The sequence below is a fragment of the Podarcis erhardii genome, assembly GCF_964252035.2.
Source record: "Podarcis erhardii genome assembly, chromosome: 8".
Taxonomy (NCBI): Eukaryota; Metazoa; Chordata; class Lepidosauria; order Squamata; family Lacertidae; genus Podarcis; species Podarcis erhardii.
In genome coordinates, this window is record NC_138499.1 from 50,282,013 (window position 1) to 50,295,374 (window position 13,362).

General features: G+C 40.4%; 1 protein-coding gene across 1 annotated transcript in view; it reads right to left on the reverse strand.

The window, feature by feature from the left end:
* Nucleotides 1-2,004: 2,004 nt before the first annotated feature.
* APCDD1 (APC down-regulated 1) overlaps nt 2,005-13,362 on the reverse strand; it is a 36,719-nt gene continuing 25,361 nt past the window's right edge. The window contains exons 4-5 of the mRNA XM_081873869.1: nt 10,967-11,288; nt 2,005-6,644 (exon numbers count right to left, since the gene is read on the reverse strand). Coding sequence (XP_081729995.1) covers nt 6,193-6,644; nt 10,967-11,288 — 774 coding nt within the window. The 3' untranslated portion in view covers nt 2,005-6,192. The remainder of the gene's footprint in view (nt 6,645-10,966; nt 11,289-13,362) is intronic.

Below are 13,362 nucleotides of genomic sequence, written 5' to 3' on the forward strand. Positions count from 1 at the left end.
TGTTAAGCTCCAAACCTTTCAAGTGTTGGTAGCAAAGTGGCTTATGAAAAGCATTTATGGGAGTCAACGGAGCAATTACGAAACTGTATTCTGGCTTTCAAGACTTGTTGATACACTGAAGAGCTGAATTACATTTTAATGCTAGGCAATTGAATTACTTTAACTTTTTATTGTGTGTTCTGTTTTGGTTTAAATCACTGAAAGTGTTGGCTTTGAAAGTAGTTTCAGTGCAGATGAGAAGACGTCAGAATGTCTGTGTTAGTCATCTACACTGCCAAGAACTGTTTTGGGTTCCCTTAATTGAAAGTTGGAAAGCAGAAAGTGCTGTTGATTAGCTATTCTTTCCGAGACCTGGAAATTTTCCTAATTGCTGAAGTTTGTATATATGTATGCCAGCTTGAAAGAGTTGATAGAAGTTGCTTTAATTCTCTTTTACACTGTACCAGAATGGCTAGTTTAAAAAGTTAATACTGCTTGACTAGGATGTAGATTACATGAAACGTTAAAGTATATCCCACATTTTCAGATGTAATTTAATTGTTCATAGCATTCTTATCTTAACCCACTTTGCGCTGCATTGCATTCCTGAATTAAAAGTTTTTATGAGAAAGAGAACATGTACAAAGGTAAACAGTAGATGTACTTTTATTATGAGGTTTTGAAAAGAACATGAGAATACCTAATTCACTTGATTTCTTCAAAATGTGATCCCCCCACAGCAGCAGAGTTTTCTATTTGCAGTCAGTTTTAAACAGAACATCTCAGAACTAGCTAGCTTATAACAATGTTTGAGAGACTTAATATTAAAATAGTAGTTCCTTAGTCTCATAAAACCTGCTTGACTTTTTCCATGGAGCAGGGTTTCATACCCCATCCCCCAAAAATAACAATTCTCCATTTGTGTTTGCGGGCAAAGAGCTCTTAACTTTTGAAGTCTTCTTCAGAGTTGAGACAAGATGTTACCACTAGGTGGCAATGTTTTATTATACATCATGTTTATTGCAGGCCTTTCAGCAACCTCCAATCTCAATTAATTTTTGTGAGCGGTTTTGGATTCTTAACAGGGACTTGTGCTTGTCTCCCACATCCCAACTATTTTAGGCAAATGCATACTATATTTGCATTTCTAAAATTTGCTTCTATTATCTGCCCTGATGACTTGAGAAGGGTTAACTTAAAAATGCAAATAAATGGGTAAGCATTAAGTAATGGCTAAGTATGTTCATTACAGTGGGCGCTCGGGTTGTGAACGTGATCCGTGCGGGATGCACGTTCGCAACCCACAGCGTTCGAAACCTGCAGTGGCGCGTCTGCGCATGCGCAGGTTGCAATTTGGCGCTTCTGCGCAAAGCATGATTTAGGTACTTCCCAAAAAAACTCAACCTGAAGCTTCTGTTACCCAAGGTATGTCTGTACTTGATTAAACCACTATGGACAGTTTAGGGGTTTGGGCAGTAGTTGCTGAATGGTGTAAATGTGGGAAAACTTTTTCTCTGTGTGCCTACAACTTGCTGCACTGTGTGACCCATAACTAATGTGGCTTCAGATTTTCAGAAGCCAAGTGGAATACTTGTGATTACTGATGTTGAAGGGAAGCTTTTTAAAAGTATTGGGCTCCATTTAGTTAGGGATGAAAGCTTACATGGCAGGATTGTGTTGTTGTCTTTGATTGTTGATGCCAAGGGAAATTAAAGATCAGTTTGGAAATTTTGGGAAAAAAATCTCTCAGAAAAAGAATGAATGCTTACCCCCCAGCTATATGTTTATAATATATAAGCTTAATGGTGTATGAACCATTTAACTCATATTAAATTGCTACTTGCTATCAAACAAGATTTATATTTAACTTTATATGGCCTGATATGCAGCTGTAGATAATAGTTACTCAATATAAAATATAAACTTTGTGCACATGGACACAGGAAGAGCTTATAGTTAAAATTCTTCAGCTTGGTGGATACAACTATTGAATACAGAAAAAACTACTGAGAAGACTTTCAAGAATTTTGGTTTCATTTACTCTTTATTTAATCAACATTTTCAACAAGTACTGAAACTTCCCTGGCACTTTAAACTAGAGAAGAAAACTGGGAAGGAAAAATAGTTTTTTAATGTTACAAAAATAAAATATCTTTTAAAAAAAACACACACCCTTGGTTTTATGCAAATATACAACCACCTTAAAATCTCAAACTTGCTCCCAGCTCTACTCTGTTCCAACTTCCCAATCAAACATGCCTTCAAACCTGAATGGTGCCTTCCTAGAGCACTTTACCAAACTATTGAAAAGAAGTGGTATACTCACAGGAGACATCCAGCTATTTCAGTATCTGTTGGAACTCAAACTCTGCCAATAATGTAACATCCAACAAATTCTTCACTTCCCTCACTTCCCAGAAAGTGGAAGCAGCAGCAAGGGGACCTGGTACTAACCAACAGGGAGGAACTGATCAACAAAGTGAAAGTACAGGGAACCTTGGGAGGAACTGATCATGTCCTCAGAGGCAAGAGAAAACCGAATGTAGTCCGACATGCATTCAGGACTTTAAGATGGCTGATTTCAAAAATCTTAAGGAACTACTGTAGTCAGAAATACTCAGAAGAGAATGGAGCCCAGTACGTGATTCTTAAAGGTGAAATATTGAAGGCACAAATGCAGGCAATTTGCAACAAGAAAAGTGGGAGGCACCTAAACGGGTGTGGCTGCATAAGGAGCTTACAGATGAGCTGAGGTGTAGGAAGGGAATGTATAAGAAATGGAAGGAAGGTGAAATCAGGAAGGAAGAGTATACAGTTGCAGGGAGAAGGTCAGGCAGCCCAAAGCTCAGAATGAACTCAGGCTTGCAAGAGAGGTTTAAAATAATAAGAAGTTTCTTTGGTTGTGTTTGAAGCAAGAGGAAGAACAAGCAAGTAGTAGATCTCTTGCGTGGAGAAGATAGAGAAATGCTATTGGGTGACAGAAGGCGGAACTGATCAACACCTATTTTCCTCTGCCTTCACCCAAAAGGAAAGCCAGTGCCTAACCTGATGAAAGCATAACAAACAATGCAAGGAGGGAGCTGCAGCTCAGCATAGTAAACCAGGTGTTAAGGAGTTCAGATCTCCAGGGCCTGATGAGCTGCACCCAAGAGTAGTAAAGGAGCTTGCACATTTGATATCAGAGCCTGTGTCTATAATCTTTGAGAATTCTTGGAGAACAGATGAAGTCTTTGCAGAAGGCAGAAATATTTCACCTGTTCTCCAGGCAGGCAAATGTCCCCATCTTCAAAAGGGTGGGGAGAAGACCCAGGTTACTATTGACCAATCAGCTTAACATTTTACCAGGAAATGCCCTAGAACAGATAATTAAAAGATGCTTTGATTACAAAGACCCAGCATGTGTATCTCAAAAGCAAGTCATGCCAGAAGAGTCATTAACAAGCATGGTAGATCAGGGGAATGCTGTGGACATAGTGTATCTTGGTTTCAGTAAGGCTTTTGACAAAGTCCCTCATATTCTTGCAGAGAAGCTGGCAAAATGTGGACTGGAAGAGGTAACTGTTAGGTGTATTTGCAGCTTGTTGACTGCCCAAACCAAAAGAGTACTCACTAATGGTTTCTTGTCATCCTGGAAAAGACGTGACAAATGGGATGCCACAGGGTTCTGTCCTGGGCCTGTTGTTGTTCAACATCTTTATAAATGACTTGGATGAAAGTATTCGGGGGCATCGGAATCGGGATTCAAGATGACCTTAACAAGATTGGAAAACGGCCAAAATGGATTTCAGTAAGGACAATTGTAAGGTTCTATACTTAGGCATGAACAACTGCACAATTATAAAATGGGGGACATCTGGTTTGTCAATAGTACATGTGGAAAGGACCCCCAAGCTTAACATGACTCATCAGTGCTATGCAGGAGCAAATTAAGGGAAGTAAGTACTGCTCTATTCTGCCTTGGTCAGGCCACACCTGGAGTATTGTGTCCAGTTCTGAGGACCACAATTTAAGGAGGATATTTTAAAGTAGATGTTGGGCAGCCATATGCCATGTATGATTTAGTTGATATTCCTGAACTAGATGACCCTTGGGGTCCCTTCGAATTCTACAATTCTGAGATTCTATTATTCTAGGTGGCAGGGAGGGCTGATGGACAGGTGAAGCTTTGTAGCAGATTCCCAATTCAGGAATCATAATCTACCCTGTGGCAGAACAGTCAAAGAATCTGCAGCCCAGAGCCAAATATATGCATAGGTTTCTCATATCTAGTTATGGCAGATGTGGAAATACAGGTGTTGCACATGGTGCTTTTCACTGTCATTGTCAAAAGTACAAGATCTCTCTCTCTGAATTGTATCTCTGCTTACTTCAGCATAAATGAGTTCCCCTTTCACTTCTGCAGATGATAAAAAATAAGTGGAGAAAGCAAGCCCATGGCAGCAGCTTCCAGTGAATGTTTATACATTAGAACTATAATTCTGCTGGTAAGAATGGTCCCTTTTCCGAGATTTTGTAGACTCAGTTGCATCCTTCACTTTCTGTTTGTTGTGCCTTACCACAGGTTGTATATACCTAGTTGTGTCCCTTTGTTGATAGAAGACTCTGATCTTATGCTTCTATGTACAGAAGGGAGAAAAGTTTCTTTATGCCACCTTCCCTCTGCAGCTTCTTATTGCTCCTTTCCTTCTTATCATGCGTCCCAATTTGTAAGTTTGTATTTTATCACAGAACACTTCCTATTATACTAAGGGACTCAACACCGTGGCTTGGTTTACCCATTGCTATTTTTCACCAGTGGATTTGAAACTTGTCCCCCTTGTACATGTCAATAAATTATATGTGAATACACATGCATGAAAGAGAAGATATAATTTGTTCTTCAAACTGCTGGTTTTAAATAAGATGGTATTTAGGGAGAGTATCTTTTGATTCTGTGTTTCCTGGCCTTGTCATTGTGGCATTATGCAAAGAGGCTACTGTGAATTTAAAGCAGGAGTGGGGAATCTGTTCCTACAGATGTAGCTGGACTAAACTCCCATCATCAATGACCAAGCTGGCTGGGGTTCTGTCCAATAATGTGAAAGCGATAGGTTTGCCTGTCCCTGATTTAAAGCAATGGAGTTTACATGATCCCCTGTCCCATTCCCAGTGAAAAAAGGAATCATTTAATATTCAGTTTGTCTACTTCACTAATAAAAGGAAACGGACTTGGCTAACATCCTGCTCCTCGTTAAACTCCATTTTTTGCCACAACCTATTATGAATTCTTTTTAAAAAAGTCTTGCAAAAATAAATATATCAAGATTAAGCCTTGCTTGCTTTATTGAATTGCCCAGTCTAATAAAATGAATGTCAAGTGCATTGCATTTGGCAAACTGTCCACTATCCTGAATTTCTTATAAGATATGGTGTAATTCACCTTGGTTTCCATATTTGAGAGATCTTGTTGCTTTCTTCCCTTTGTCTTTGCTTTTTCAAAGTTGGTGGAAATTGGTTGGTGGACCCCTGAAATTGCTTTGAACTGTGATAAGTTGGGCAACTTATTAAAGAACATTGGCGCCATATGTCACTCTAAATCTCCGATTATTCTTAAATTCACCACCTATATATACAATCATTTAAATTATGTGTGCAGGTTTAATTTGAGATTTTCCATTCAGCATTCTTGATCCTAAAGATCATGTAATATTTTATGTAAACTCTATAAAAGTGTATTTAAGATACATCTTTAGTTGGATTTTTTATATATACATATATACACTGTAACATAAGAACAATGCAGTTTATCAGTATTGACACAATACGATAAAAGCATAATTCTAGATAATCAAATTCAAAGATGAAACTGATTTGGGGAGTAGGAGCAACTGCAACAGCACAGTTGGTAGATGAAAAGTTGTGTAAGATAGTTCAGCCCAATAAGTTTTTCTTCCAAAGAACAAACTGAAGGCAGGGTTGAAGGGTGAAGAACTGCAGTTTTAAAGTGCAATTACTGTTGTGCAGTCATGTCAGGCCATGGATCAGATTGGATGAAGTTCAAAGCAGAAGCAAACTGGTGCTATTCATGATTCAAGGAGGATAAAAGGAACAACAGTTCTTCAGGCATCAAGAAAATGTCCTTTTTTTTGTCTGTTAAGATGCTTTATGACATCTTCTCCCCATGTAGCCTAAGTCCTACACTTGCCCTGATAGGAGTCATTTGAAAATGCAATTCTAGCTGTAAATGCCCAATGTTGGCACAGTACTAACAGCCAGCATCATAACCAAAACAAGAGCACAGGGATTTTTTGCTGGTGCTCCACTGCTGTACCATCCTAGTTTGTTTTCTTCTAAAGTTTCATCTACTCTTGGTGCGGATGAAGTACATTGAATTAAGGGCATTTGGTATGAGGTGGCTCTCTTTTCTGGTCTGTCGGGACTGGATCCATCACTAGGTCTCTGGCCATTATACAACAAGTATCTCCCTCTGGCATCCTGCTCCATTTTGAAGATCTCGTACTCTGTATGCGGCAGGCGAATTCCCAAAGCAATGCAGCCGTTGGTGTGAGTAACATCTTGCTGCACCCCAACTTGCCAGGATCCTTCTGCCCCACACTCATTTCCATTGAAGACATTCAGTAGAGAGGCAGTAGCTATGTCCATGGGTGTAACCTTCATATGATTCACTGCAAAAAAACAAAGAAGGGACTGTTAATTGTGCCTTGAGGTAATATGATTTTGTCAACAGCCAGATTTCTATTTCAGGAAGAGTTTGATTCTCTTCTGTAGAAGTTTCTAAACCCATTGACCTTGAAAGACACAGCATTTGCTTCTGAACTAAGCCTTTATAAATGTGAAGAGTAACTCAAGTGTATGGAAAGAAAGAAAAAAGGGGTTTAAAATCAAAACCAGTAAGATTTGCAAGTGAAGTAATAAGAAGAGCCCTGCTCATTAGTTCCTGGGCCCTTCTAGTTCAGCCTCCTGTTCTAGCGGTGCCTAGCCAGATACTTTAAGAAAAGTACAAGCGACAGCCATTCCCGTTGTTTGCCCACAGCAACTGCTTTTTCACAGGTAAGCTTCCTGTAAACCATTTAGCTATCATAACTGATCACTATTAACACATCTATCCTCTTCTGAATGTGTCTCAATCCCCTTTTAAATTTATCTAAGCTAGTGGCTCTTAGAACAATGTCCACAAGTTAGTGAGTTGAATAAATATGCTCTCAGATCTAGTATTTAGTAGTGGAACACTAGTAAGGTACATAGTTGGCTTATTGTGGGAATTTCTTGTAGCAGTGCTCTGTTTTGACTAGATGAAAATAATCATAAGTCATTTTAAGAGTGAGCAAAATGTAAATCAGATACAGTTGTACCTCAGAAGTTGAACGGAATCCGTTCCAGAAGTCTGTTTGACTTCCAAAATGTTCAGAAACTAAGGTGCAGCTTCTGATTGGCTGCAGAAACTCCTGCAGCCAATCGGAACCCACGGAACCCACATTTGATGTTTGGGTTCCAAAGAACTTCCGCAAACCTAAACACACACTTCCGGGTTTGTGACATTTGGGAGCCAAAATGTTAGACTCACAAGGCGTTTGACTTTCGAGGTACAACTGTACATAGATTTAATGACACTGCTGAATTCTCAGTGTGGTAACAATGCTCAATAATTTGAGCATTACCAGAAAACAAGCTCTCAAGGTAGCCATTTTGTTTTTGCAAATCACCCATTTTATCTTTATGGTCACTTTGTATGCCTGTACGTTGCCGTTCATTTCTCCTCTCTTCCTATTGAATCAGGGATAATGTATGAATGTGGTGACATCATGGAAAACAAAGCTGATCTGAGAGTGAGGACAGGGCTTCCTGAACTGCTGAGATAGGTGACCTCAGCCAAGAGAACCATTCTCCCTGCCCCACAATGAGCAAACACTTTTTTGCTCACTCCCTGAGTAACAAAATTGTCTAGTGTGGTGGTGGTTTGCTTTCTGTTCCTGTTGGGAGACTTGCAAAAAGTGTCATTTCTTGCAGCTCAGCCTCGACAGCGTTCAAAGGAATTAGTCCTTGGGCATGACCTAGATTTAATATGCTACTCTACCTTATGATATACAAAACAGGTTGCATCACCTCCTCTTCTATAGTAACCATTGCTGGTCTGTATGGTATATGTATTCCTCCTTGGCACGCTTCACTTCTCATTGTCACTGGACTATCACATGACTGCTTTACAGCTATTGGACAATGTTAAGAAAAGGTTTAAATTTCCTTAAAATATGAAATCATGCAACTGCTGTGTAACACGTATGTGCGTGGAAAGGCTACACCAAGGAAGACGGCAAACCGCCAATCTTGATTGATTTACTGACCCTTGGCCATGAACAAATATTTCAGCAAGGCATGAACATATCCTCATTTTTTCTTGTTTTAATGAGCATGACCAATGCAAGCATTTAATTTTGTTAGCGGTGTTTACATCTCTTTGACATTCATTTCAACGGAGGACTTGAATCAAAGCTTATGCACTCACATATTTATAAGCAAGAGAGTTCTGAGCTAAAATGGAGTTCCTGTACCCGTAAGCAGCCTCTGGATTGGAGGGTTGTCTATTATTGCCCTAACTTCCTTATGCACATGCTAGATAAAATAGCATCAAAGGTGAGGACATGTTGCAATCTTTGATTTAGGAACAATAACAATTACTTTATACCTTTACTCATTAGATTAGATCATGTGATTACTAGAGTGGTTCTGATCTCTCATCTAAATATAACATAAAACTACATTTAACATTCTTCTTTTTTTAAAAAAAAAAGCGCGCTTAATTCTGATAGTTATTTTACAGGGAAAACAGCCACAGGGTGCTGATCCAGTACTTTGCTCTCAATCCAAGCTTTAAACATACATTCATAGAAATTTGTTTCCATACACATATACCCCCAGCTATACAGTTGCTCAATAAAGCTTCATTAAAGTAAGCACAAAAATTAATACACTTTTTAAAATAAGGTGCAAATTTATTTGAAATTAATTATAAATCATTTTTCCAGTTTGATGCTCTTGATTTCTTTTTAAGCCTCTAAATGTCATCAAACATTTTAATACGCCTATTTTTCAAAGTGTAAAACTCAAATGTATTTATATAATGAGCTGGGGACAATAAATTGGGTCAGTTACTTGTTCAATTTTCACAAACATTTTTAGCTTCTGTGTTGTGGGCATACTAAGCAAATGAACTAACATTGGTTCACATAATTAAGTCTTCAAGGAGAGGGGAAAGCAAGTTCCACCAAAAAAGACAAGAAAAAAAAGACTGATGTCTAGATAGGAAAGGCAAGAGATTAAACAGTTTCTATTTCACAACCCTGCTGCCCCAGGCAAGCCTACAAATAAAACCAAGTTGGTTTTCATGAGAGAGGACGCTATAAAACTGCACTCAAATTTCATTTAAAAATTGTTCTGTAGCCAGGATATAAAGCTATGTCTTTTAACATATACTTGCTCAGAAAGCTAATGAAGTAACCAGTTCCAAATGGAAACCAAAAACCTCAGAAAATGTCAGCTCCATTACCATCATATATTATCCACACTTTTAAAGCTTCATGTGTGCAACATCTTGAGGAATGGATAATCTATAAACTTCAGAGCTTTAAAAAAACCAACCTTGATTTATATCAGCCAAGTTCTCCTAATCCTGAAAAGACTGACTAGATTAAATTTAAAAGTAATTTAAACAATTTTGTTTTGAGTTCCAGCTGAACTGAAAGGGCCTCAAGAAAGGGAATTCCAAACAAACTTAAGTTGGTCCTGTTTCAAGTTTGGGTGGCATATTTTAATAAATTTATATGAACAATTCAACAAATCCTAACAAAAATCCAGGCCCCCTTGCATGTCATTTTAACACAGAAGCAGCCCTGTTTAGATTTGTTATGTTTGACTTCATCCTTTGACTTCATAGGTTAGCTTTTATGGTCTATGCTTAAGACTGGAATGCCCACCAATTGATCACAAACCCAGGAATGCCTTTATAAAAGTGATGGGCAAGGTCTCCAAGTTTGTCATGGATGTTAGGAGTGAAGGCTTTTTGTTCCTCAACTCTGCAGGAGTTTGGTGTGTTCTCTTACCATTTCGGAAAAAGAACTCGCAGCCTTACTCTTTCAGCACAACCACCTTTCATTTTATAGTTGCCATGTGTCTTTTTCATTTGATTCTTTTAAGAACTGTTTGTAGCTCAGCTATCCCTGGGGTTCTATTTAAAAGCCAAGGAGAACTGCTTGCTCTCTTTAAGGTGACTGATACACGTTTTATATTTATTTAACACAGTTGGCTGTGATTACAACACTTTAGAATTTAATTCCATTGTTTCATAACAGGTATCTTAACTTGATTTTTTGGTAATTAGTTCATGTCTGTCTTACACTACTTCCAAGCTTTAAGTACTTGCCCTTTATTTGACACTATTTGACCTTGCTGCTTTGCAGCAAGTTTCTTTCTTTCTTTAGAAGGAAGGAAGATCTTTATTTTCGTTTGCAACAGAGCTTCCACCCCTGCAAGACGGTGAGGACCCAGAACAAAGATGTGTAACAGCTTTTAAAGGCTTTAGAAACTGCCCAACCCCTCTTCCAAAGACCACCCAAAAGCATCATACAAGCGTCACAGAAAGAGGTGGTCTATTACAGAAATCTGAGAGTCTGGCTCCTATCTGTCAAAATACCCGATAATGCTTACTGATTCCCCTTCCCTGGCCAGTCTGGGCCATTCAACTTAGTGCAGCAGCACAAGGCAGGAATCATGAGAACTACGGGAATATAGTCCTACTTGAAGGCAGCAGGAAACTTAAATAAAGCATTGCATGGCTACAAGAAACTGAGCTGGTCTACTGTGAGATGGATATCCAAGAACATGTGGGGCAATTTGGTATGATATTAATCCCTCCACATATGTGTTTTGCTACGTGCTATAAAAATTATGCTGTACTTTGGAAAGAGCTTTGGTTGAAAACTAATGATCTTACCTTTAAACACGAATTCTGTTCCGCCCATCACTCTGGATGAATGTACTCCCCGGCTGTAACGACCCTTGGCATAGATGGTGAAAGTGGGGTGCTTGCAGATTGGGTCAGAATAATGATAGTAATGACCTTCCCAGGTATTGTTGTTGTCATGGAAGATGAAGTGCCTGGTGAGAAAGAGCACTTCAGGACGCACTTCACAGCGTTGGCTCGCCCATTCCCCATGTAATCCAATAGTCAAATCAGCCTTCGGAGGTAAAATTGGTGGGTGGTGTTCATCTGACCGATAGATGATCCTGCATGCTATACATGAATGGTCATGGTTCTGAAACAAAACCAACAGAAACCTTGTAAAACTGATAGAAACTTTGTAAGACACATAGTCAGTTGCTAGCAAATCAAATTTCCTTATAGGTTCAGTACTTAGAGTGCCTAAGAGATGGGTGGGCCATCAGACGCATATTTTTGAAACTGGAAACTTTCAAAAGCAGGGGAAAGGGCAGGGTACAAATAAATAAAAATAATCATTTTGTAATATGAAATGGAAGGGGAAGCTCCCCCCCCCCCACTTAATTGTACTGGGCATATTCAAACACTTGAGCATATTTACATCACTTTGGGATGTTTTATGGGAAGCAATTTCTAAATAAATAAGTAAGTAATTTGGTGAATTCCAGTCTACAGATAGTACTTAAGAGTAGGTGAAAGTGAAACACTTTTTTCCTTATGTGTCAACAGCAAGAGTTACCACCTTCCCTTGACTGATCATGGCCACAGAATTTAAAGTTCCCCCTTTTTGTTATCTTGGGCTCTTTCATGCCATTTCATAAATTAACAAAAAAATTTAGCTTCTGCTTTTATGCATGCTAACATTTGTAGAATTCTAAAATTCGGATCCCGTTCGCATCCAGAGGTACCACTGTAGTGCTAAAAAGTCCCCAGTCTAGAAGCTCCTAGAGGCATGTTCTCTTACTGGTTCTATAGCATGCGGGGGGAAAATAATGGCATAATTTCTGTGTGTTCCACTTACACTGCATAAAAGTTTAACAAGTAGATTCTTTTACAGAACCAAAATTTGGCAAGCAACCTTAGCCATTGTAATAGCCCTTGGGATGCAAGTGTGACCTTATGCCACTGATGAGGAGTCTGTGATCCTCCAGAGGCTGTTGGATTCCAAATTTCATCAGCCCCCACTACAGGTTCTCATCTCTGACTTGTGCTGTAATATTTACCGTATTTTTCGCCCTATAGGACGCACTTTTTTCCCTCCAAAAATGAAGGGGAAATGCGTGTGCGTCCTATGGGGCGAATGCAGGCTTTCGCTGAAGCCTGGAGAGCGAGAGGGGTCGGTGCGCACCAACCCCTCTCGCTCTCCAGGCTTCAGGAGAGCCGCAGCGCCAGTCCCACAAGGTCGGGGGACAGCGGGGAGGCGGAACGCCGCCATCCCGCTGTCTCCCGATGTGGTTTGGAGGCTGACGGCGGGGAGACACGTGCTTCTCCCAGCCGCCAGTCCCGCAAGCTCCGGGGACAGCGGGGAGGCACAGCGCGTCTTCCCGCTGTCCCCGGACCTGGTCTGCAGGTGGGCGGCGGGGAGAAGAGCGCTTCTCCCCGCTGCCTGCCCCGCAAACTCCAGGGACAGCTGGGAGGCGCAGCGCGTCCTCCCGCTGTCCCCGGACCTGATCTGCAGGCGGGCGGCGGGGAGAAGAGCGCTTCTCCCCGCTGCCTGCCCCGCAAGCTCCGGGGACAGTTGGGAGGCGCAGCGCGTCCTCCCGCTGTCCCCGGACCTGGTCTGCAGACGGGCGGCGGGCAAAAGAGCGCTTCTCCCCGCTGCCGGCCCCACAAGTGCCTGGGGGGGGGGGAAATAAATTTTTTTTCTTTATTTCCCCCCCAAAAAGCTTGGTGCGTCCTATGGGCCGGTGCATCCTATGGGGCGAAAAATACGGTACTTCCAAGGTTTGCTAAGGCAAACAAGGCAGACTCTGGGGCTTCTGTGCTGTGCAAAATGGAAGTCTTTTCCTTCTCGTTGCAGCTTCTACACAGTTACAACCACATTTGATACATGGCCAGATTTGTAATGTATTTCCATACCTCTTTTCACCTTTTGCACTAATAATGCTTTTCAGTATAACCATATTCATTTATTCCAGTGAATGATTTACTATCCTACAGCGTTCTTGGAAAAACAAACCGTATAATATGTCGTGCCATTTCTATTTGAACACACACTTGTTCTTTTGTGACCCAAGCCTTGCTGTTCAGTCCCAGGCAAGCAGCTGCCTATTTCAGTATACCTTTGATATATATTTTTTAGTCTTTAGAAGAGCTCTGGGTATTTTAACAGGAAGCAGTTGCCATGTGTTGTCTCCACCTCCCAGATACTAAATGTTAATTGCGAAATG